A 26,890-nucleotide genomic window follows, 5' to 3' on the forward strand; every position below is an offset into this window, starting at 1 on the left:
TGAACCTACATGACAAACAGCCGCGCGTGAAGTTTGATAGCTTCGTTAATAACTGACGCGTTGCAGTTTTCCTGCGTCGCGTAAAACGCGCAAACACTGTCGTTGATTTGTTAACTGTGTTCCGACGTCAAAGTGTTGTACGCGTTTGTTGCGTCGAGAAGCTTTCCAAAGCTACAGGAAGCTTTTCAACTCATCATGTTTTAATGTTGATTTAGCTGTTTGTAGCGCACTCTGAAACCTAAGTTTAAATATGACCCTGTACCACAAAATCATTAACAAATGCTGGAGGGTCACTTATTTTTCAAATGGAGTTTCATATACATCACCTGAAAGCTGAACAAGCTTTCAATTGATGTTTGGATGGGAAAACATAAGTGCTATATGAGAAAATCCTTAATTTGTGATTCAGAAAAAAGTTAAAATGAATTGCTTAGTAGCCTATGTTATTAAGTTTTGATATTTACAGGTAATTGAGTAAAAGTATTCAGGGACTTTTAATAACAATAAGATAAAGTGTATCCGCAGGGTCTTAAAATGCTCTTAAAAAGTCCTAAATTTGACTTAGTGTCACCTGCAGAAACCCTGTACATTCATTCATTCATTTTCTTTTTGGCTTAGTCCCTTTAATAATCTAGGGTCACCACTTCGGCATGAACCGCCAAACTTATCCAGCATGAGTTTTTATGTTTTAAGCAGGGGACGCCCTCCCAGCCGCAACCCATCACCAGGTAAAACCCTGTTCATATATATATATATATATATATATATATATATATATATATATATATATATATATATATATATATATATATATATATGAAAGAGAGAGAGAGTTGGCCACTTATATGGATACACATTAATAATTTTATTTGGAATTTCACAAAAAAAAAAAAAAAAACAATGGTGTGCTTGGTTTAACATAACTTTATTCGTTCATGAGTTATTTACAAGCCCCCTACTAATGTGGCACAAACAGGACATTAATATCACCAACAATTCCCATTTTATTAAGGTGCATCCATATAAATGGCCCACCCTGTATATATACATGCCACAACAACAATATCTTGCAGGTTAATTATTACAATGTTAAATCCCTCACAGCAAGAAGGTCGCTGTTGAACCCCAGCTAGGCCAGTTGACATGTGTTGAGTTTGCATGGTCTCCTCATGCTTATGTGGGTGCTCTGCTCCGGTTTCTCCCACAGATTTTTAAAAGGAGGCGTGGCACCTAACCCCACCCCTAAACCTAACCGTCATTGGGGGATGAGCAAGTCATTCTAAATCATACGAATTAGCCACTAAATCAAAAAGTTATGAATTGCCGTGAGATTGTGTTGGTAAAATAAAAAAAAATTAGTTGGTGATTCATTCTGCTTTGGCAACCCCCGTTAAATTGGGGACTAAGCTGACGGAAAATAAATACCAGCACATGTATCTTACGACATATTAGATGCAATCAATATAATAAAGGGGTTTAATCTAAATCTTCTGAAGTGATACAATCACTTTACATTATAAGATTTAATTAGATTCATTTCAGGACATGCTTGATGTGCCAGTGACACACAAAAAAAGAGTTTATCAGTTGTTTTTTTTTTTTTTTTTTTTTTTTTAAGGCTGAATTGTATTTCAAACCTAATTTAAACAGATGTCTTTGGAAAGAATAATTTATTTGCATATCAGCCACATTTCTTTCAGCATGAAATGAAAACTAAGATCGTCCTTTCCCCACTATTGTCTATTGTTATGTACATCCAATTGAACAGTTTCTAAAATTAGAAAAAAATAGGGAGGTGCGTTATTTTGTTCTTTGGGAGCTGATTGGAAAATTGGATGATGGGCTTTGCTAACAAAATGAAGGAAGATTTGAATGCCAGTTTGCACTCTGTTGTGGAGGAATACTGTCAACCAGAATCACCATCGGCATTCTCGGGTGAAGAGTGTTTTCTGATGATGACAAGGATGATGAGCTGAATTTTACAGACAGAATTGTATCATATTTGTTTGTGCAACTGCGAAGACAAGACTAAAACAAGACATGCACTAATAGCCCCACCCTAAAAGCTTTCCATGTGACTAGAAGTGAAGAAGTCATTTTGAGAGTAGATAAAAGGTATTTGATTAAAGATTATGAGGGCAAATATATTTTTTACAAAATAATGAAGTGAGCAGATTGATCATTTATGACAAGCACTATATACTTAAACTGAGCACAGGCACGATTGCCCCCACTCTGCCAGTCCACTAACACTAGCATTGCAATTTTACATTCTGACCCCTTAAGCATGTTTGTGTCATCAATGCGACTGTTTAGAAGACAACAGGAAGAGAAGCACAGTTGCTCAGTACAATGGAGATTGCTTTAGTTATATTGTTGTGTTGTATTATTTTGAGTCATTTGGGACACATGGCCAAACACATCCACCACTTTTGATGCTTAGAAATTTCTTGAAGTGCAGTGGGGGTTTACATTTTTGATAAACTAGGACAGTTTTCATTCATTGACAAGTCCCAGCTAACAAAATTCATGTGGCTTAAATCCAGCCCACAATAGACACTTTACATTCGACCCACATACCGCATGGAATGATGGCACCTGGGCAGTCTGTTCCTGTTTGCCAGATCTGGGCCACAATTAAGCCATACAAATATCACATATTAGCCAGAATTCAACCAAATAAATCAGAACTGACCTTATTTTGGGCCACAGTTTTATTCTCGCCCAGATCTGGCCCACAAAAGACAATTACATCCGGCCCACATATTGCATGGATTGATGGCACTTGGGCAGTTTGTTCATGTTTGCCAGATCTGGGCCACAGTTAAGTCATAGCAAAACCACATATTAGCCAGAATTCAACCAAATGAACCGGAATTGACTCTATTTTGGGCCACAGTTTGCTTTTCTTTTGGCCCAGATCTGGCCCACACCAGATACTTAAATCTGGCCCACATACCGCATGGAATGATGGGTCTTGGGCGGTCCACTCCTGTTTGCCAGAGCTGGACCACAATTAAGCCATAGCAATACCATATATCAGCCAGAATTCAACCAAATGAACCAGAATTGACTCTATTTTGGGCCACAGTTTGCTTTTATTCTTGCCCAGATCTGGTCCACACCAGATACTTACATCTGGCCCACATATCACATGGAATGATGGCACTTGGGCGGTCCACTGCTGTTTGCCAGATTTGGCCCACATATGCCATATATTCTCCGGGCCACTTTAAGCTCACAGCCACCTTAGCCAGGTTTACTGTGCCTAATATTTGCCAAAAGTGGCCCACATATGTTTTAAGATAACTGGGCCACATATGCCATATCTTCACTTGGCAACTTTAGGCTAAAAGCAACATTAGCCAGAGATTACTGTGCCAAATATTTGCCAAAAGTGGCCCTCATATGTTTTAACATAACTGGGCCACAGTTTCCATAATTGTTCTGGGCCACAGTAGGCTCACAGCCACATATAGGCAGAGCTTATTGTGCCGAACATTTGACAAAAGCTACCCACATATGTCCTAAAATAACTGGGCCACATTTGCACATGTGAGCCACTTTGGGTTTAGACCCAGATTACCTTAATGACTATGCCACATTTTGCCAATTGAGTCCCTCATTTGTCCTCCATCATTTGGGCCAAATTGACCATTTTCCACATTGACCACATTAGGCTCACATTCAAATTACATTTTGCCATAAGTGCCAAATCTTTGCCTTAAATGGCCCATATATTAATTGGAATCTTTGCATTACCTTTTGCTATTGTACAGGTGGGCCACTTCAGGCTCACATTCATTTTGTCTGGCCCGAGAGAAGACCGCCAGTGCCACATAACTGCCTAAAGTGGCCCACACTCGTATGCAGGGGTAAGAATGAGTTATAAATTTATATGGAACAATTTGTCAGTTATGACATAACATCTTCAGTTTTACACATGCGCATGCTTTAAACTCACACTACATGTTTACCACACCGAAAGCCCGGGACAAAACGGGCTAGGGCTGGCCAACCGAAATGTACCAGGGCAGTGAATGGAGCATTCACACTAGTCAAAAGAAGATTTGTGGGTCAAATATGCCAGGGAATGGTCTGGGTAGCCTAGTTTGAGTACAGCCTTAGTTGGTGTAAATGGATAATTGGACGCAACCGCTCTTTTTTTATTGGAAAGTTGAAATACTGGCTGTAACAGCCTGACTCTCTCTCAGGATCATATTCTGTTGCCTCTTTGCTCAAATTATGTTTTAATTATTGTTCCATTACCAGAGCCTACTCAGGTTTTAATAATTTGGAGCCCTACTTAAATAACTGCTCTTGGACCCTACACATTATGGTGGGTGAAGACTACAAAATATTCTCACCAAGAACCGATGTGATGTGATGGGGTTCACAGCATTTTTCACACAATGTTATGTCACAACAGTTTCCGTGGACGGATTTCACATGTGGTCAAGATGCAACTCAAACAAGGTTTTCCTTTAGCATCACAACTCCAGTGCAGAGTGATTTCTCCTCAACCAAGCGTAACCACAGAATATTCAAATAGTTTTAAAACAGTAATGATGTAACAGATGTAAATGCCAATTTGATACACACTCTGAACTATTTGTAAAGATTTCAAAGCTTCTTTCAAAGCAGCCATCACTAGTTCAAAGCTCCACCTTCTGACCAAGATGCACGCAACAACGCAACCAGCTTATGTCAGTAGCTTTGATGTCATCTTCAGTTTCATAGACCAGGGGAACAAATAAGGACAGAATGAGTATTCTTTTTTGAGTAATGCATTCTCAATCTGCTTGGGTTTGTCTTTAGATCGTCTCATTTATTTTTAGACGGCAAAATATAAAAGGGATGTTGTTCTCTCTGTTGTGTCTACTACTACAGCAACAACAGACAACAACAAAAGTAGCACTTTAGACTGCCTTCAGACAGAACACTTCCAATTCACCTACTTACACAGCAGTCTAAAAGTATGTCCTCTTTTTGTGAAGTAAAAGTACATCATTTTTAATATGTAGACATATTAAAGTACTGATCTGTTGCATTGTAAACCTGGCTTAGTAGCATAGAGCAGTAGTCGTATGTAAAAGACAATATATAATTTGACTGAAGCATATATATTATTATCATGATGTCTTCCACTATTTCAAAAAGAATAGAAAAAGACAAAGTATTTAAGACTAAAAGTTGAATTATTGAATTGAAAGTATGACTTAAGTCATAATAAGGAAATTACAGTCAAAATATGACAGTGGAAAGCGCTTTTGAAGGTTTGTTAATAAACTACATAATAATAATAATAATATCTCTTACAGCACATGCAATATACTTCTGTTCTACATGCAGCCTCTCATCTCAGTGCCTCTGTAACTTTATTTAGCCATGGTTTTCCTTTTACTTTCTCTAAAAAGGAGCAACAGAATCTAAAATAGGACCATGAACCGCAAAACGTTACACAGGCATATTTTTGGCATTAGCTATAAATGCATGTAGGTCTAAATTTGGGTGAAAAAGATTTTTCTTTTCTGCCAAAATCATTAGGATATGAAGTAAAAAAAAAATCACGTTTCATGAAGTTTCCTAGTGTAAATATATCCAAAATTATTTGATCATTAATATGCCTTGCTAAGTGTTTAATTAAAGCAAAATTAAAGGTGATTTGATTCAATATTGAGTTTTTTTTTCAGATTTACGAATAGTTGTTGCTCAGCTAAATATCATCAAATACTAAGAAATCAAACACTTTAATTATTCATATTTCAGATTATTTTACATTCACAAAACCAGTCATATGGACCAATTTTTTTTGTATACCCATTAAATTTGCCCATATGACTGGTTTCATGGTTCATCATCACAAACCAGGTAGCAAAGAATTCCTGCCCACATTTGGTATAAAATTAGCACAGCAGGCAATCATCTGGCACTGGCATATAGCATGTGGGCCAAACATGGCCTGGGTTTGACAGAGGTGGCACCTTCTTTAAAGAGGCACACAAGACTTGGCCCAGATGTTAAAAAATTATGTGTGGGCCACTTAAGTTTGACCAATCTTGTCCCACATTTAAAATACATGTAAATTATTTTTGAGTTTCAAGTTTCACACTTAGGTAATACTTAACTGTAATAGCAGGTTTGGCATCCTGTCCTGGGAGAGAACCCTGAGCTCAGAGATAGATGAGATCATGCATTTCCTGAGAGCACCTGGTTCATTTTTTACCTTTACCTTGGTATATAAGGTGGTTCTATACGAATCTATTCAGAATGTATGTGTTAAATGCTTGTGACTGTTATTACAATTTGCTTATGTCACATGTTTTTAGACTGTGGGAAAAAAAAACAGAGTACCCTGGGAAAACCCATGCGAACATGGAGAGAACTTGCAAACTCCGTGCAGAACGTGGGACTGGCTCAATTAGGACTTGAACTATTGGCCCTCCCGCTGCAAGGTAGCAGCCCCAGCCACTGAACTGCTGTGTCACCCGACACAAAGAGAAACAATTCTACCATTCAGATCACTTCAAGAAAAAGTATGACTATATGCAAATTTCATGCAGCCGCCACTTTTAAAAATGAGCACTATAAACATTGCAACAACATGCTGTGGACTACAACGCAATTTTAGAGTGCAGATGTAATTTAAACCACTTTAATATCATTCAGTTCAGTTTAATGTAAACAATTAAAAGCATATTAGACATCAAACAACATCACAATCTCTTTAAGAGTGATACGCTTAAGTGTCCTCCTAGACTTCAGTTCATGGCACCAGGTAAACACAGTGGGAACGCTTCCCTGTTCAGCCTATGTAACCCAGTGAGCGATAAAACAATGCAGTCCTCTGTAGCACAACCTCGTGTTGTCTGTAAGAGTGTTGTAATTTTAAAAATGTCCATTTCCCATTAACATTTAAGCACTGTTGAGCACGTTCTTGAACACCGTTGATTTGCCATAGTATTCACCAGTGCTTTACACAAATGACTGTGATTGGCCGTGAAGGTCATCAATTCACTGCACTTTACCAAGTGCAAACGGATACACGGAGACTAGAGCATTTTATAGCTGATGACCTTCACAGTCAATTACAGACATTTCTGTCACCCACTGGTGAATAGTATGGCAAATCAGTGCTGTTTAAGAACGCACTAAACAGCACTTAATTGTTAGCAGGAAATGGATGTTTTTTTTTTATTTATTTTTTATTTCAGTTCCTAAATAAGTGCTGAAATTCAGTATTGTGACAAGTCTAATGAAATAGTGAAATAGTCAGTTCAATAACTTGAGTTTGATAGATGGCATCTAAAATGAGAGTTTGAGAAAGAAAACGATAGCTAACTTGTGCCATTTTTCTTGACTTAGCAGAAAATATGGTCTGATATGCCTTTTTGTTAACTATCCATTCAGGACAGACATTCGGGTCACTTCGAAGGCGGTGAAATGATACATTTGTGTCACTTTCTCTTCACTGATAAGATATACAGCCAGGTTCACAACGTTCCTGTGTGACTTCAGGCGACACTTTCGGGCTTCTTCCCACTGCAGCCTCAGTTTTGCTTTTAAAATGGCAGCCACATAAAATCATTCTATAGCGTAGCTAAAGCGCAATGCTTCATTGCAGTTGTGACATGCCAAGATATCTGGCCCCTTTCAGGCCTAGTTATGGGACACAATCAGCTTTGCTTGGCCCACATGCTGCAGTAAATTACAGTGTATGACTGGAGCAAGTCTTGCTTCCAGACAAGGGCTAAACATTGACCATATTTGGGCCAAGTCTCAGCCAAGTGAGTTCTTGAAGCGACCTGATTGGTAGAATCGATTTTCTGTACTCAAAAATAATTCAAATGTATTTTAAATGTGGGTTGAGATAGGCCAAACTTACATGGCCGACTGATCAGTTTTATCAAATCTGGGCCAAATGCTACATTCAATTTCTGGCCCATGTTTTTGTATGCCGCCTTAAAGATGGTGCCATGTTTGGCCCACATGCTGTATGCCAGCGCTGGATGAATGCCTGCTGTGCCAGATTAATGCCAAATGTGAGCTAGAATTATTTGCTATCATTAGTTTAAAAAACTTAAAAGTTAGTTGCTGTTTAGTATCTAAGCTATTTTGAAATACAGCCAATAGAAACATGTGACCATGGTTTCCCCAGATTAGCAAACATACGTAACCAAATTGACTTATGCATGCCAAAAGTCATTGTTCTACCTCTGAGTTATTTAAAAAAAAGAGTTTGAGATGTGAATAGGAAGCTGTGGTTCAGAGCAACTGCATGAAATAGACAAGAGTGTGAGTTGGTGGGCCAGTTGCATGGTCATAAAAACAAGTACAATCTACCCAAACATAACATAAAATATCACTGTTAGCTTTTTTCATTGCACATTTTTTCCTTCTCATATTTGATTGCACGTTTTCTCTCACCCACATAATTTCTTGAGCATGCATTTTTGGCTTTACCCATCACTTGTGAGACAGCACTAACAGGTACAGTTTTGTTTCCAGATACAGAAAGTGGTCTGGCGTTTTTCTAAAGTCCTAAAGCCAAGCCATGTTTGGTCAAAAGATTCAAAAGATTTAGAGTAGAGAGTATTTGGGCCCACACAACAGCATAGCAGATAAAGAAACAATTAAAATACAAAAATCAGCCCAAGTATAAAGCACATACTGCTCTCTACAATAATGATGTCTACACTGTAAAACCCAACAGTCAACTTTATTTTCTTAAATTTACTGAAAGTTAAATCTAATCATTGAAAAGAATTTTGAGCTCAGTGTTGCAGGTAATGATTTAATTAAATACTTCATTACTTCAGCTTAAATGGAGTAATTTAACAGTACTCATTTATAGATTATTATTTTTTAACTCAAATGGTTTGAGTTGCCATAACTTATTTGTTTTAACAGTACTCAGTTGGTTTGAGTTCTCTTCATTTATTGGGTTTTACTGTGCTCAAATAGCTTTGTTTACTCAAATGGATTAAGTTCACAGTACTCATTAGGATTTGTCTTTCAACATAAATGTTTTTTTGCAATCAATTTCCTCAAAGGGTTTGAGTTACCTTAACGTTTGGGTTTTATAGTGTAACAAAAGTAATATTTTTTAATAAATCTTGCTAAAAACCTTTGTAGACATTTGACAAAAAAAAAAAAAAAAAGTTCAAACAGGTTAGTAATAAGTGACACTGCTGTTGCTGTTTGTGAAGTTGTTTAATAATGCCGATGAGCTGAGGTTTTGAGATTTTTTTTTCATTTTAGTTAATCTAAGGACAGGCTTCACAGGTATTTTTGTAAAAAAAATAAATTCCCCTCCATTAAAAAAAATTACAGAGGCAATTTTTAATATCTTTACCCTGACAAGAGGTTTTAAAACGTTTGGTTTCAGTGACCTGACACTGCACTTTAGAGTGTACTGGCAGCCAAACCTCATTTAAAAAGCTGCAGGTTTGAAAATTCCCCTGTTTGTGTGGACAGCAAAGCCTAAGGCTGTGACTGAAGTCAGTTTTGTGTTCCTCTTCAGTGATTGTTACTAGCAGTAGTTCATCATTAATGTTCACCAAACACTTTAACTCTGTTGTTTTAACTCTCTTTGTGTAAGTGGGACTAAATACTTAATGAGATGTTCATTTTACTGTGAGGATCTTGTTGTGTATCAAATAAGGTCTACTTTGCAGTAAAGATATCAGTTAAAGTGTTAAGTTATTTTTAGATGGAATATTATGAAAGCTAAAGAAAAAAAACATTAAATAAGACCAATAAACTTGAACAATATATATATATATATATATATATATATATATATATATATATATATATATATATATAATTTGTGACATACATACAGTTGAAGTCAGAATTATTACCTAACTATTAACTTTAAATTTCTTTTTTTTTCTTCTTCTTTTTTTTATTTCCTAAATATGTTTGACAGACCAAGGACATTTTCACAGTATTTCTTATAATACTTTTTTCTTCGGGAGAATGTCTTTTTTTTTGTTTTATTTCGGTTAGAATAAAAGTTTGAGATGTGAATAGGAAGCTGTGGTTCAGAGCAACTGCATGAAATAGACAAGAGTGTGAGTTGGTGGGCCAGTTGCATGGTCATAAAAACAAGTCTTATGCAGATTCCACCTACAATCTACCCAAACATAACATAAAATATCACTGTTAGCTTTTTTCATTGCACATTTTTTTTCCTTCTCATATTTGATTGCACGTTTTCCCTCACCCACATAATTTCTTGAGCATGCATTATTGGCTTTACCCATCACTTGTGAGACAGCACTAACAGGTACAGTTTTGTTTCCAGATACTGAAAGTGGTCTGACGTTTTTTTTTTTTTTTTTCTCACTTGCACCGTCCGCCCACCCAAGGGCTTTATGAGTGATGGTTATCTCTCAGTCTCATTGTGCAGTGGGTCTTTTCACACTACTTTGGATGTGCAGTTGTCATTTCTGAATTGGCCAAAGACGCTGTGCATATGGCTTCAGGTAACGTGTCGTATCCTTCAGTTTTTGTGGTTGACGGACACATGAGACCCCCTCCTCTACCCCCCAAGCCGGCCAGTAGACATCGGAAGGAAGCCATCCAGACTTTGCTGTTCATCCTGGTGACTTTGGCTCTGTTTGGCATGGCTGTGGAAGCCTGCTTCATCTACCGTCTGTACTCAGTCAAAGAAACTATTGTAAGTACAATTCAGTGCAACTTTTACTTTTAGCATCAGCACTTTCAGCTCATCTCAGAAGTTTCTGACGCTCTTTTCTTTTACACAATGAATGTGGATGATAGTCATTGGAGCGTGACTCATTCAAGTGCAGTCTAACAGTTTCAAATATCTAAAATAAGAAGATTCAGATGGCTGAAATAAACTAAAACTAAAAATTGAGCAAGATTTCAAATAAAGTTTTTTTTTCTTTTGAATCTTCTGAAAAATTGAATGATCAGTTTACACAAAATGTTAATAATAGTAAGACATTCTTTATGATTTTTATTTATTTCTTTTAAAGGACCATGTGATAGTAAAGATTAGGGTAATGGTGCTTTGTCATCGTGGAAAGAAATCTCATTTTACAATGTATTAACCAATAAATCTAATTTGTTATTTTAAATTGATATTATATTTCACAGAATTGAAGTATTTTACTGTATTTTTGAACAACTTAATGGATTACTTATAGGGACAACTTTTAAAAATAAACATTTATACTGACTACATGAACAAAATTAAAATGAAATGGATATATTTTAAGTGGCATTTAAAATTTCCAAAGAAAATTAGCATTATTCATTTGTTTATGATGAGTTTTTTCACTTTGAAGACCATGAAAATAATATATTATTTGCCATAAATGTGAAATTGGTAAACCGACACTCTGGAGCCTGTTAAAAACGCCCATTTTTCAGAGAAGAGGTTTTAAAACGTTTGGTTTTAGTGACCTGACACTGCACTTTAGAGTGTACTGGCAGCCAAACCTCATTTAAAAAGCTGCAGGTTTGAAAATTCCCGTTTGTGTGGACAGCAAAGCCTAAGGCTGTGACTGAAGTCAGTTTTGTGTTCCTCTTCAATGATTGTTACCAGCAGGAGTTCATCATTAATGTTCACCAAACACTTTAACTCTGCTTAAGTGTTATCTTGTTGTGTATCAAATAAGGTCTACTTTGCACTAAAGATATCAGTTAAAGTGTTAAGTTATTTTTAGATGGAATATTCTAAAAACTAAAGAAAAAAAAACATTAAACAAGACAGATACACTTGATTTATTAATTTATTAACACAGTATACTCCAATTTTCCAGGATTTATACTAACAAGTTATTTGCCAACTAGCAACTATAGTTGACAATGTATACAAAAAAAAGATCCCTCTATAGATCTCATGTAAGATCTCATGTAAGATATGTATGTATATATATATATATATATATATATATATATATATAGTTGAAGTCAGAATTATTACCTAATTATTAACTTTAAATTTCTTTTCTTTTTTTCCCCTTATTTTACACTTCCCAAATGATGTTTGACAGAGCAAGGACATTTTCACAGTATTTCCTATAATACTTTTTCTTCTGGAGAAAGTCTTTTTTTTGTTTTATTTCGGTTAGAATAAAAGTGGTTTTTAATTTTTTAAACAGCCATTTTAATGTCAAAATTATTAGCCCCTTTAGATTGTCTACAGAACAAACCATCATTATACAATAACTTGCCTAATTCTTCTAATCTGCCTAATTAACCTAATTAACCGTGAATCCTTTAAATGTCACTTTAAGCTGTAAGTGTCTTAATAAATATCTAGTAAAATATTATTTACTGTCATCATGGCAAAGATAAAATAAATCACTTATTAGAAATGAGTTATTAAAACTATTATGTTTAGAAATGTAAGAAGAAATCGATTAAATACAGAAATTGGGGAACAATAAACAGGGGGGCTAATTATTCTATTAATATAATTATATATATATATATATATATATATATATATATATATATATATATATATATATATATATATATATATATATAGTAACATGAAAATTTATTTTAAGAGGGTTTATCTCCATTTTTATAATCTCCATAGACAATAAAAATAAAGTAGTGACTGCAGGTTAAATTAGGGGAGTAAAAGTACCGATACAGCACTAAAAATGTATTCACTTCGCCTTTATTTGTATAGCGCTTTTACAATGTAGATTGTGTCAAAGCAGCTTTACATAAAATATTCATAGTAAATTGTAACAGTGTAGTTCAAGGGAAAGTAAAAGTAAACATTTAAAAAACGACTTAGTAAATTACAATTCCTAGGAAAAACTACTCAATTACAGTAGTAATTTGTTACTTTACACCACTAATCATGGGATTTTGATCTCCCCTCTTTCAACTCTTGATGTTGAATATTCAACTCTGCAGTTTAACAGTGTGACTTTTATTGACATTTTGGCAAAGTTTTAAACATTATACTGAACAAGTAATAAATAAAAGACAAATAAGTCTGTAAAATGACAAAAAAAAATGTACTGGTAGTTTATTACAACAAAAACAGACAATATATCACTTTAACCATGCATGAAAAATGTCAATAAAAATCACTTTTTCAAACTTTTCAGTACTAAATAGTTGTTAATATATTAATAATTAAATAATTGTTGGCACAAATATTAAGGTCCCATAATGCAATGCAAAAGCATAAAAGAAAAACACAAAATATTGAAACTGTTAGTTTACGGATATTGCAGTGCAAATAGAGGCATTTAAATCAACATGCGTTTAGTTTTTCACTCTGTAGATAGAAGTTCAGTTGGAGTTTCAGTCTGCCCCCTGTTTACTTGAAGTTTGCAGAAATGCAATTGGACAGACCCACTTAAGCTCAAACCACATGTTGTGCTGTGGTTACCTGACCCCTGCCTAGCAAATACAACTATGAGAATAATATAGGTCTCAACCAACCTGTTCCAGCAAATTAAGATAACTAGAACAAGCATATCTTTTGATTTGGATGATAACCAAATGCAAGTAGCCACACAGCAAACATCACTTGCATGCTATTAACTATTACAGCACACAGCTTTACAGCTTCATGACAAAAAAGTTGAATCAAATAAATTTTTCTAGTCATCTGAACTTAAATCAGTCAAACTAAAAATATTTAGTTAAACTCGGCATAGCTGCAAAAAAGAAAAAAAAAAAAACTTAATAAACTATGTTAAGGCAACATAAAAACATGACTTTGTCATTTAATATTTTTCAGTTTGCAATTATTAATAGGGTTAGGTATCGTTTGGGGTTATTTCAATACCCGTGCTAAATCAATACTTTTAAAATGGTACCGGTGCCAATATATATATATATATATATATATATATATATATATATATATATATATATATATATATATATATATATATATATATATATATATATATATATATATATATTCATTATAATTGAACAATAAGTTTAAAATAAGTTTAAAGTTAACATCATTTTATACTTTATATATCTAAATTGCAATAAAAATTGTTTTCTTTGATCATTGGTTTGTTAGCATGAATGCAAGATTTGCATTATGCTTATAACTTTACATTAGTCTACTACTAACCTGTGGAAAGGCTGTCATCGAAATCAGGGAACACCTTTTTTTCTGGGTTTGGGGCTTGTGACTACTTTGACATGGACATCAGTGATTTAAAGATTTGTTCTAATCTGAATAAGACAATAATTAGATTCAGGTGTTTACATGAGTTTGCTTTTGAATGTTAAATTCATGATTCCCAGTTAAATGTTATAGCACATAGATCCATCAACGTCATTGCGTCACCAGCCTATAAATGTTTCCTCCACAGTTTGTGTCTGTGGTCCTTTAAGATAATCAAATATCCCTATTTACATGCTAGACTCTTGATCAGAGTATCGTCCTAATCATATTAAAATCAGAGTATTGGTGTCCATGTAAACATACTCAAAGTGCCAGATGATGTCACAAGCTGTCAAAGACAGTCCATTCCTCACCTTTAAGTTGATTACATGAGCCCTCAAATTTCATAAGTTTGACATGTTTTCCCCTTACACGCAATTTTTATGTATCATCTTCTGCATGTTGGTGTGTCAGAATCCTTGCTTGTAAAATAAAGCCATACTTTAGAATGCTTAGTTTAAGCAAATTAGATGAATGCGATCATGCGTGTTGAAGAAGGGAGTCGCTCACCGCATGCGCCGTTATGCACGCTTTGCCTTCTATAAGCAACAAGAACAAACGCCTGACATCGCTAACGTCTGTATCCCTCAAAGCTGTTTAGAATTAAATATTTAAAGATGGTGTGAACGAAGAGCCAAGCGGCGGTTCTGGTGTGCGACTTGCTTTTTGTTCTTATCGCAGCACCAGTGGCACCGGAATTAGGCATCGAAATTCAAATGCTGATTCAGTCCAGTGCATACCTTCTGTCCAGTGCATACCAAAGATACCGGTGCTATAATGGCACCTGGTTTCGGTACCCAACCCTAATTATTAAGCAAAATAAATCTGAAGCACAACTGTTTTGAAGGCTTACATTGATAATAGGTTTCCATTAAAGACCAATCCCAATCCCAATTCTCTTTTTGGATTTGGGATTATAGATAGCGAAATGTTTTCATTTTAGCTTAGTTAACAAGTATGTTAGTAGTTATGAATATATTAAACATATGCTTGTTTGTTGTAAAAATTCATAATAATCCTAAAAAAAAAACACTAATTTGTGGATCGCCACACTTCCAAGTGCAGCTTCTCTGCCATTGTAGCTGGTGTATTCTGGAAAATTTTCTTACTCCTTGGTTTCGAGTGTGGTCCTGATAAATCTCAGTGAAAAGGGCTATCTACCCTTTCCCCCAGCCCTACACCTTCAAGCTAAAGATAATTGGGTCACCCCTTCCCCTTTACATGAACGCACAAAACGAGGGGTAAGGCGAAGGGCAAAGGGGTAGAATTAGGATTGGCTTAAGTATTAATTCATTGTATTAGAAGGATTTCTGAAGAATTACTTACTGTAAGTGTTGTTGTGGTTAGTAAGTTTGCTTTTGAGTTTCTGCATGGTACTTTTTTGGAGACCAGTAATGCTCTTCATATCATTTCAAATAAATAACTGAAGTTGTATAAACTAAATGAACAAATAAATAGATTTTAAGCAGTATTTAATGTGTAAAATGTGTTCTAGTGACTTTACACAGAAATAACAACACGTCTCATGTATTATACAAGGAACTACTTTCTTCTGCCATTCACATCTGCAGCTGACAATCAGAAGAGCAGAAACTGTTGCCTGTCACAAACGTCACTTTAGAGCTAGTATTTGAATGACTCTCAAGCGTAATGTCCAAAGTGATGACAGGTTATTTTTGCTCATATTTTAAGATTACAAGGCTGAACGACATGAAAGGCCATCAATCTACAGAGAATTCTCAGTTTTTCTCCGTCTAAGGACTTATTATGCAGTCTCTGTCACCGTCTTGTGGTGGAACGTCAACCGTCCCTTTCTTTGGTCAGCTGAGACGGGCTGATGGCTGCCGATGCACTGAACATAATCTAATATTTATAGCATTCAGTATTTTGCATATATGGCATATTTTAAATCTGTAGAATCCAAATATGAACATACAGAATGTGTAATTTGCATATACTTCCATTAATCAGAAATCTGAATCTGAATTTCGGTAAATCAGCCAATCCATAGTTTTCTTTCGGCTTAGTCTCTAATTAATTAGATTTATCTGATGTACTGATTTAGGTCACTATCGTGGAACGAACCGCCAATCATTCGTAAGTTTTACACAGAGAATGCCCTTCTGGTCGCAAGACTCGCAACCCAGTACTGGGAAACACCCAAACACTCTCGCATTCACACACACACTCATACATTGAGTATCTAATTTAGTTCATTCAATTACCTTATTTTGCATGTGTTTGGATTGTGGGGAAAACTGGAGCATACAGAAAAACTTGCAAACTCCACACAGAAATGCCAACCGGCCCAGCTGGTCCTCTAACCAGTGACCTTCTTGCTGTGAGGAGACAGTGCTAACCACCATTCCGCCACTCAATCCATAGTTTGTGCCTTATAAATACCACTTATAAATACCCATTCCATAAAACGTCAAAAGCTTAAAAGCATAAAAACAATGCTGAAATGGAATGACTTTTATCTCTGTAATTCCTTAAAGTATATAGGTAATGCTATTTCTTAATGACATTTACACAACGGCAGCTCATGGTGCATGACTGTAATTTCTCTGAGATGTTAAATCACACAATGACAATAACAATGTTTCAACTAAGCCACTTAAAAAACAAATACTCACACACATGTGATTGTCTGTGCAGATCCGGACAGATGAATCACACACTGCCATGAGCAAACAAGGTAAGGATCGCTCTACCAGCATGTGTTTGCCAGTATCAGTCTTTGAAGCATACATGACATGTGAACAACATAACACTGCACTAACCTTTTTTTCAATAATATCATAGACAAAGTTGTTGCAGAACCTAAAAAAAATCGTCTTGGAGAAATGAAGCCATCAAAACCAATGGGACAGCTGACAAGTAAGTTCACAGATTTGTTTTTTGTTTTAGATATTAAGTTTAGTTTAGTTGACATCACTAAAAACAGACATTACAAATCCAATCCCTTCTCAGTATTAAGCCACGGTTACACCATACTTATTGACCCATAAACTTCTACTCAAACTAATGCTCATGCAGCAGAGCAGAAATGCAAGCTTGTGCATCAATTTTTGGGTTGTTCCTAGCTGCGGCAGGAAGTTAATGTGAATTTGGTTATATTATTTACCTATTCATTGTGCTTTATTAACATCTACCACTACTACAACCATCAATGTAATATAAAAACAGTAATTATACATAGTATTATTCACTAATTTAATAAATTGCTCATTAATTGTGTTTTAATTATGTCAAACCCTTAACCCAACAATCACAATAATGTAAAACAGTAATTATATTGAGTATTATTCATATTGTTTACTAAATTACCCATTAAACTGTATTTTATTAACGTCTACCCCTACTCCAAGCCTTAAGCCAGAAATGTCAAAACTTTTGAATGTTACTCATGTAATGTATTAAATTAGCCAGCAATTGTGTTTTATTAACGTCTACCCCTACCCTTACACACACGGTAAAAATGCTAGGTTTAACAAAATTGATTTGTGTTAGGCAACATGAAGTAATTTTAACTAAAAGTTGACTTCTTAGTTTTTACAATTTTAGGAAGATTAAACATATAAAATATTAATTTGATGCCAAAAAGGATCTACAGGATTGTGTTGTTTCAGCTAATTTTAAATAAGTAAATTGAACAAACAGCAAACACATCATCATTATGCACCTATAAGGTTCTATCTGTGTTCTGACTGATTTTGAGATATTGAGCTTCAAAGTTTTTGCATTCACAGCAAACAGTCCATGTGTAACATTTTTAAAAAAAATAAAAAGTCTTAAAATTTAAACAACTTATAAAAAACATCCCATAATGTAAATAAGTTGTATTTTAATAAGAATATGTCAATAACTCAATTTTGACAAAAAATGTCAGATATAAACTTGTGTATTCTAAGGCAATTTTGAGTGCAGATAATTTGTAAAAACTGATATTGTAAAGGAGAAATTAAACAATATTGTTAAATAGATTTGGCTATACACTGTAAAACCCAACAGTCAACTTTATCAAAGTAAATGAGTGTAGTTAACTCAAAATTGTGCGAGTTTTGAGCTCAGTGTTGAAGGTAATGAGTTAATTAAATACCTCATTACTTCAACTTAAATAAAGTTCACAGTACTCATATAGATTCGTTTTTTTTTTTTTTTTAGTCATATGGTGTGTAGCAATTGGTTTCCTCAAATAGTTTGAGTTGCCTTAACTTATTGAGTTTTACAGTACTCAGTTGGTTTAAGGTCTCTTCATTTATTGGGTTTTACTGTGCTCATATTTCTTTATTTACTCAAATGGATTAAGTTCACAATACTCATATAGATTAGTTTTTGAACTTAAATGGTTTATTGCAATCAGTTTTGCAATTTCCTCAAATGGTTTGAGTTACCTTAACTATTTGGGTTTTACAGTGTAGAGATGATGGAACATAGAGATGGATTGTCAGTGAGTGTATAGCTTTACATGGACAGAATGATTAAGACATGTTTAAAATCTACAACACAATATTTAAGGTAATTTATATATTTTTTTAAAGTTTTTAAATTTAAAACATTTTAAGATTTTAAAGAAGATCTGTTCTTGAACGAAACACTTCAACCACTGAAAATACATAACAAAGAAATAAAAATATTTTGGCCATTTCAATCTATCATTAGAGATGTCAAAATAAAAAGGGGCACTTTTAAGGTGCAGTATGTAAGTTTGACAACCAGTGGTTGACCTAGGTATTCCATGCCTGGTTCAAAACACACACAGAAGCGAGTCTGACTATCGAGCTTAAAGGCTGACTTAAGTCATGTTCTAAATAAAAGCAACAGCACGAGATAGAAGGACTATTTTTTTTCATATTAAAAGGAGTTTTTTTCCTAACAACACCTGAAATTTAGATTTTAGAAACACCTTCTATTACTTGCAGCTGAGCAACAGGATAAGCTGTCAATCCTCCCATCAGGTACACCTTGTGTTCTTTATCCAGTGCTAATGTGAATTTAAGTGCCATTTCACATGACATTTATTGCCATACTACTGAAAGCAGCAGCAGATAGTTAACTTCAGATCTTAAAAAAAAAAAAAAACAGTTTTAAATTGAATTTTAGAACTGTGAACCCGTTCAAGCCAACACAAATCAGGGATTCAGCATGTAGATTTAAAATTGTTAAAGAGATTTAATATGTATTAATTAGATTATACACCTTACCATTTCGTTGGAGTGCAGTGAGTGCACTATTCCGTCGTGTTTCATCTGGTGCAAATAGCTAATCAGAATCAATTTTATTGGCTAGTGTGATTCACACACTCAAGGAATTTATTTTGGCTACTTCTCTCATGATGTAGCTGTTGTCAGGACACAGGGTTACAATGCAACCTGCTCACCAAGTGTTTACATTCGTATTATTTATATTGATATTTGGCAATTAATAACCAGCTCATGTGGAACTCTGAATCTGCATCTCATTTTGGTCACGGGCAAAATACGCTGTTCTCCACCAAGGCAACCAAGGGTGATGAAATATAAATAGTATATATGTTCCGGCATGTAACGGACATTTTTTGTTTATTAGATGAACAAGAATGTTCACTTAGCATGTTTCTTAAATATCTGCAAACATATTATGATAGTTTTATGCTTTAGAAGAGTCAAAAACCTACATACAGCACCTTTAACTCAGCAATATTTTAATTGTGAGCCTAAATTAAGTTTTATTGTTGAAAAATGTGCTGTATGTCTCATTCACGTTGTCTTCTCCTTCACAGCTGGTTTGCGTGTAAATAATGAAGTTGTGCTGTGGCATGAGAATCATGACTCCATCCTTCACTTCATCAAACACAAATCACAGGAGGGAAAACTCATCATAGAGAAGGAGGGATTCTATTCTGTCTACTCTAAGATCAACTACAAGGAGGAGAGCATCTTATTCACCCACTCTGTAGTCAGAAATACACAGCGATTCGCAGGCGAAGAGATTCTGCTTTTGCAATCCTCCAGCTTACATCCAAAAATCCCAAGACCAAGCATCGAAAACAGCTTTCTCAATGGCGTGTTTCACCTTTACAAAGACGATGCGATTTTTGTCAGGGTAAAAAACTGCACAATTGTGTTGTCCAACTCTGCTGAAAACTACTTTGGGTTGTTTATGATTTAACTGAATTCTGAAGTCTGCCTTTTATCATATGACATTTAATAGCTTTGACGGGAAATTACATAATAGAAGGAGCAATATTTAGCTTTCCTTTGAGCCTGTCCTCAGATGTAAAACTTCTTTTGGACAAACATCTTTTTCTTTTAGAGCCACTAGCCTATGGAATAATTTTACAACAGAACAGATCACATGCACAGACTACAGAATGTTTTCAAGCCTGACCAGGAGGTAGTTTTTATGGAGGCAGATTAGTCTAACACAAATATATATATATATATATATATATATATATATATATATATATATATATATATATATATATATATATATATATATATATATATATATATTTACAAAATGAAATTCACACGTCCACAACACAATTCACATTTACAAAATTAAATTTGTAAATTTGTAAACACAATTTGTGAGTTTACAAGTAAAAATCATAAATATTTTCGGCAAATGAATTGGATTTGCATATTTATGAATTGTGTGTTGAGTTTATGAATTTGATCTGTGAATTCTCGAATCATGTTTTGTATTTATAAATTGGATTTGTGTGTTTATGGAGCGTGATTTGAATTTACGAAATGGATTTGTGTATTTTCAAATCATGTTTTGAATTGACGAATTGGATTTGTGTTTATAAATCGTGTTTTGAATTTACAAAATGGTTTTGTGTGTTTATGAAGCTTGTTTTGAATTTACAAATTGGTTTTGTGTATTTTTAAATCATGTTTGAATTTACAAATTGGACTGGTGTGTTTATAAATCGTGTTTTGAATTATGAATTAGATTTGTGTGTTTATAAAGCGTGTTTTAAATTTATGAATTGAGGCGGCGCAGTTGCGCAGTAGGTAGTGCTGTCGCCTCAAAGCAAGAAGGTCGCTGGTTCGAGCCTCGGATGGGTCAGTTGGCGTTTCTGTAAGGAGTTTGCATGTTCTCTCTGTGTTCGAGTGGGTTTCCTCCAGGTGCTCCGGTTTCCCTCACAAGACATGTGGTACAGGTGAATTGGGTAAGCTAAAAAAATTGTCTGTAGTATATGTGTGTGTGAATAAGAGTGCATGGGTGTTTCCCAGTGATGGGTTACAGTTGTAAGGGCATCCGCTATGTAAAACATGTGCTCATTCCGCTGTGGTGACGCCAGATTAATAATGAATGAACAAATGAATTTACATTTTTTTTCAATGTAATAGGATACTAATAGGATGTTCATGCTGAACATTATTCTAATGGTATGAAAAATGCAAAAGTAACTCACGTAAGTAACATAATGTATTACTTTCCATATAATGTAACTAAGTAATGCAACTAGTTACTTTTTTGGGGAGTAACTCAATATTGTAATGTGTTACTTTCAATTAAATAAAAATAAATAAATTCAATAAATTTTTGCATCTAAAAATAAACTAGACACTGAACGAATGATGAAATGAATAGCGCATTTAGGTGGACAAACCTTTCTCAATATTTTGTGACGAGAGAGTTTCTTGTACAGGATCACAGGATGGATGTTTTTATTCCTAAACATAAAACTAACAAATTATGAGAGTAAAAAAAAACAAAAAAAACAGCCTGATCTCACGAGGACGCATAACTATTTTACGTTTTGTAAGTTTAGCGGCTAATTCGTACGAGTTCAGCCATACGAAAATGTATGATTTTAAAAAGGAGACGTGGCATCCAACCCCACTCCTAAACCTTACCATCATTGGAAGATGAGCAAATCGTACTAAACTGTACAAAAGAGATTGTACGAATTAGCAACTAAATCAAAGTTCCGAATTACTGTGAGATTGTGTTGAAAAAAACTTAAAAACTTTATTTGTTTTGCACTTAGCAGCTTCTGCTCTTTAGATCCTTGTTAAAGGATCACTATTTCAAAATAAAGCAACTGAAGTTGTAATTTTTATAGGATTTTAGTTCAGTAAATGTAATATTGGTAACTTGTGTGCATTGAATGTATAAGGGTTAGGGTAATAATTATTGTAATAAACAAATCTATTTTCGACTAGAAATGTACAATTTATATGCTATGTGTTTTGGTTATTCATTTAATTTTCAATGGTGAAATCATCTAATTATGTAACTAGTGTTTAAATAAATTCAATAAATGTTATAAAAAGAACATGAGCTTTTTATTACACTTTAAATTTGTTCAAAATACTGCTGCATATTTTAATATTGCAGTTCCTTTTGTATGTATCTTTGCATGTCATATTTTTGTATTCTTTTCAGATACGTGGTTACAAATATTTTATTAAATTAAGTATTGATTATATTTTTAATACACTTTTTGTCTGAAAACTGTTTTCTAATAAAATAAATAAATTTATTTCACTCTGCTTCAAAATTTTTGTTTTTTGTTTGCAATTATTTAATGTTGTAGTAAATTTTAGTGGAAACACACACACACACACACACACACACACACACACACACACATACACACACACACATATATATATATATATATATATATATATATATATATATATATATATATATATATATATATATATATATATATATATATATTATTATATTATGTTCATCAATTAATTTAAAAAGTGAGGTTTGAAATATCTTAGGCCACTGTGAAAATGTTTAATTAAGTTACAAAGAAACAGAAGTAGCAGCATATATAATTAAATTAAGTGAAATTCAATTATTTAATCCATAGCAATTATTAAAGAGATGTGAGGATTGCGCTATTAAAATAAATGTCAGCTTACACTCTTTTTACACTCAAAGTTTGTGCTCATGAATATTGTTTTAATATGTAGTGCAAACTGTCTAATGGAGAAGGATTAGCTCGTGTATGTTAATTACGTCTATGTAAAGTTGTATTTCGAATTCAAGAGCGACGGCTTATTTTATGAACGATAATATTAGATTGTAAAGCTTAAAGTCTGCTCTCTAGTATCTGACATGTTCCACCCCCTTCAAGACGCTCTCTACATTTTTCAGTTGAGATTACGTCAAACATTGAATAAAAGGCACTTTACAGCTTTCCTAGAGTTACACATTTGGGTTTTACCATTATTTCTAATCCATTTTTAATCCATCGCACCATGACATAGAAGTTACATTAAAAGACAATACACCTGTCACAAAGACCGAGAAGGTGGATTTATCAGAGAATAATACATGTTTCACATAGTGCACAGCCCAAGATTATCACTGCTGGCACCAATAGATGTTTGGCATTGGCATAAGTGATAACACCCGGCCATGTATATTGACCCAACAAACAGCTTCAAACAAACAGTTTTGGTGGAAATAGGAGAGTTGAGGCATACATTTACTTCTGCAGAGAGTTGGGCGTCTTTGGTTTTACTGTATGTATCTTTTCAGACAGATTGCTCTTGTGGGTCCACAGTAGCAACACAGGTAGCACTGTGATGTGGCTGTATACTGGCACTGATTGATAAATATACGGAAACTGAAGCATGTATATATATATATATATATATGAATATGTGCAGTAAGGGATTATCAACGGTTTAGAGCTTTGAGTATGGGGCAAGTTGTTTTTTAAAGATGTGTTATCCTAATACATTGACTTAAAAAAAAAAAAAAAAAAAAACTCTTAAATTTCTTTCTCATTTTTATTGTAGCCAACCGTCCACATCTTTTTCCTGTGCGGCATATGTGAGTTGCTATGGTAATTACTGATGTTTGGGAGAAGCACATTTATTTCGTACCTTGATCAAAACTGATTAAAACTACCTGTGTGTTTTAATGAAAAAAAAAAAATGCACATCCTCCGGCCAATCAGAATCAAGAAATTTCAACATACCATTGTATATATACAGTTGAAGTCAGAATTAATAGCCCCCTTGAATTATTAGCCCCTAATTTTTCCCCAATTTCTGTTTAATGGAAAGAACAGTTTTTCAACACATTTCTAATCATAATAGTTTTAATAACTCATTTCTAATAACTAATTTATTTTATCTTTGCAATGATGACAGTAAATTATATTTGACTGGTTATTATTACTTCTATACAGCTTAAAGTGACATTTAAAGGCTTAACTGGGTTAATTAGGTTAACTAGGCTGGTTAGTGTAATTAGGCAAGTTATTGTATAACAATGATTTGTTCTGTAGATAATAAAAAAAATGCTTAAGTGGGCTCATAATTTTGTCCCTAAAATAGTTTTTTATTTTTTATTTAAAAAAACTGCTTTTATTCTAGTCAAAATAAAACAAATAAGACTGTTTTCAGAAGAAAAAATATTATCAGACACACTGTAAATGTTCCCTTGCTCTGTTAAATACATATCTATATTAATATATATCATGCCAGTTTTAAAGTTACAAAGAAGCTACCAGACTCATTTGCACCTTCAAAAAAATTCAAGGGTGTATAGAACAAAAATAAAAGGGCTCAAAGAATAGGTCTCAAACTGAAAAGGTCAATACTGTAACGTTGCACAAGTAAACACTTGTAGGTCACACTTAAACTTGATGGTCCGTTTGTTGAATTTAAGTCACATTGCAAATACATTCCAACTATTTCCTATTAGCTTATAAGTAGACTGTTAGGTTGGGGTTAGGGTTGAGGTTAGGGCGTACTCACACTATACTATGCAAACAATGCCCAGGCTCGTTTCCTGGATCATTTGAGAAGTTTGAGTGCTCTGAATCGAGCTCAGGCACGGTGGTGCTGTACGCTTGTGTTTGAGTGCAAAACGCGTCTGAGCCCGAAACTGAAAGTGAGACGTGACTTTGATATGGGACTTTTGGTAAGGGACTTTGATATGGATTATTTAATCAGTCTTACTGTTCATTGAACACAAACTGTCGTAGATTATTAAAGACGCACCTTCAGCTGCACCTTCAGCAAACCTCCTAATTACTGCAGCACGAGGACTTTATGATTGTCTATCAGCATCAAAAATGCCTCATCTGTTTGGGGAAATATTTAACTGCATGTCACTGCATATCAAACGACTTAAACCATGTAACTAAAGAAATCTCTACTTTGCTGGCCGTCGGGGGAGAGAGGAGGGGGGACAAGCATGCTTGACCCGGTTCAAGGCAACTGTACATAGTGTGAGTATGCCCTTAGTGTAAGTTGACACTTACTTGAAAAGTTTCTTATAGTCAGTTAAATGTCTGTTGAAGGAGCAGTCTAATAAATTAAAATAAAGTGTTACCTACTTGTAGTCTGATACGCCAGCATTAACATAAATAATAACATGCAAAATGGGCGAGGCAGTGGCGCAGTAGGTAGTGCTGTCGCTACCTCTGCTAAGAGCAAGAATGTCGCTGGATTGCTGGTTCGAACCTTGGCTCAGTTGGAGTTTCTGTGTGGAGTTTGCATGTTCTCCCGGCCTTTGCGTGGGTTTCCACCAGGTGCTCTGGTTTCCCCCACAGTCCAAAGAGATGCTGCAGGTGAATTGTGTAGGCTAAATTGTCCATAGTGTATGAGTGTGTGTGTGGATGTTTCCCAGAGATAGGTTGTGGCTGGAAGGGCATCCACTGTGTAAAAGCCTGCTGGATAAGTTGGTGGTTCATTCTGCTGTGGCGACCCCGGATTAATAAAGGGACTAAGCCGACAGGAAAATAAATGAATGAATAATATGCAAAATAGAGGACTTTTCTCATTTTAAAACGCACATGTTCATGTATTTGAGTCTGCATGGGGGGTATAATTTATTTAAACATTTTCTCGGTGCATTCAGCAACTACTACATCATTTTAAACATTTTACAATTGTGTTGTTTATCTTCAAACACAAAAACATCAAAAATCAGAATAAGAATGTAATGAAGTTTACGGCCCTTTGGCCGCCGGGAAGAAGGAGGCGGAGAACGGACGCAGGTTTAAAATATTTATTAATAACAATGACGTCTCCTGGCTGGCTGGCGGCATTTCTGGTCTCCTGCTCTGCTCCCGCTTCGGTGGATGGATGCAGGCTCTGGCATCATGGCGGATCGCAGCGACTCCCCCGGGTTCTGTGGGATTCCCTTCAGCTCTTTCCCTTCCGGTGGTGAGCCCCGCGTCCCCTGCTCCTCCCTATGCTGGGAGACGGCAGCAGGCAGATCCTTTCCTCACCAGCCTCAGGCCGCCCCGGCACTCTGGACAGACAAACGGGTTTCTCCCCCACTCGGGTTAACTCCCGAACACTCGCCCCCTCTCTCAGCGGCGAGGGCATCTGGACAACGTGTCCCTCCTTCTCCCGGGCTTCGGCACCACTGTAATGAAGTTTACGGCCCTTTGGCCTCCGGGAAGAAGGAGGCGGAGAACCGACGCAGGTTTAAAATATTTATTAATAACAATGACGGCAGCTCCTCACGGAGACTGCCGTCTAACCAAAATAAACGGACGGCAGCTCCTCACGGAGACTGCCGTCAAACAGAAAGTAAAAGTAAAACAATATGCCAGGGCCCGGTCCTCTCTCGCCTTCCTCTGCCATCGGTCCTCCTTTTATGGTCCAGAGCTCCTTCCTTGGTATCCGAGGCAGGTGCGCACCGCAGGTGTACCCACTTACGCGGTGGCCTCACCCCGTTCCCATGGCTCTCGGC

At 35.2% G+C, this 26,890-nt stretch overlaps 1 protein-coding gene across 1 annotated transcript; it reads left to right on the plus strand.

Annotated features, from left to right (window-relative positions):
* Nucleotides 1–10,483: 10,483 nt before the first annotated feature.
* Nucleotides 10,484–20,353, plus strand: tnfsf14 (TNF superfamily member 14). The gene is made up of 4 exons (NM_001281995.1): nt 10,484–10,687; nt 16,859–16,898; nt 17,006–17,080; nt 19,965–20,353. The coding sequence occupies exons 1-4, from the start codon at nt 10,484–10,486 to the stop codon at nt 20,351–20,353; spliced, it is 708 nt and encodes a 235-aa protein (NP_001268924.1).
* Nucleotides 20,354–26,890: the final 6,537 nt, after the last annotated feature.

Source organism: Danio rerio, chromosome 3 (genome assembly GCF_049306965.1).
Source record: "Danio rerio strain Tuebingen ecotype United States chromosome 3, GRCz12tu, whole genome shotgun sequence".
Classification (NCBI taxonomy): Eukaryota; Metazoa; Chordata; class Actinopteri; order Cypriniformes; family Danionidae; genus Danio; species Danio rerio.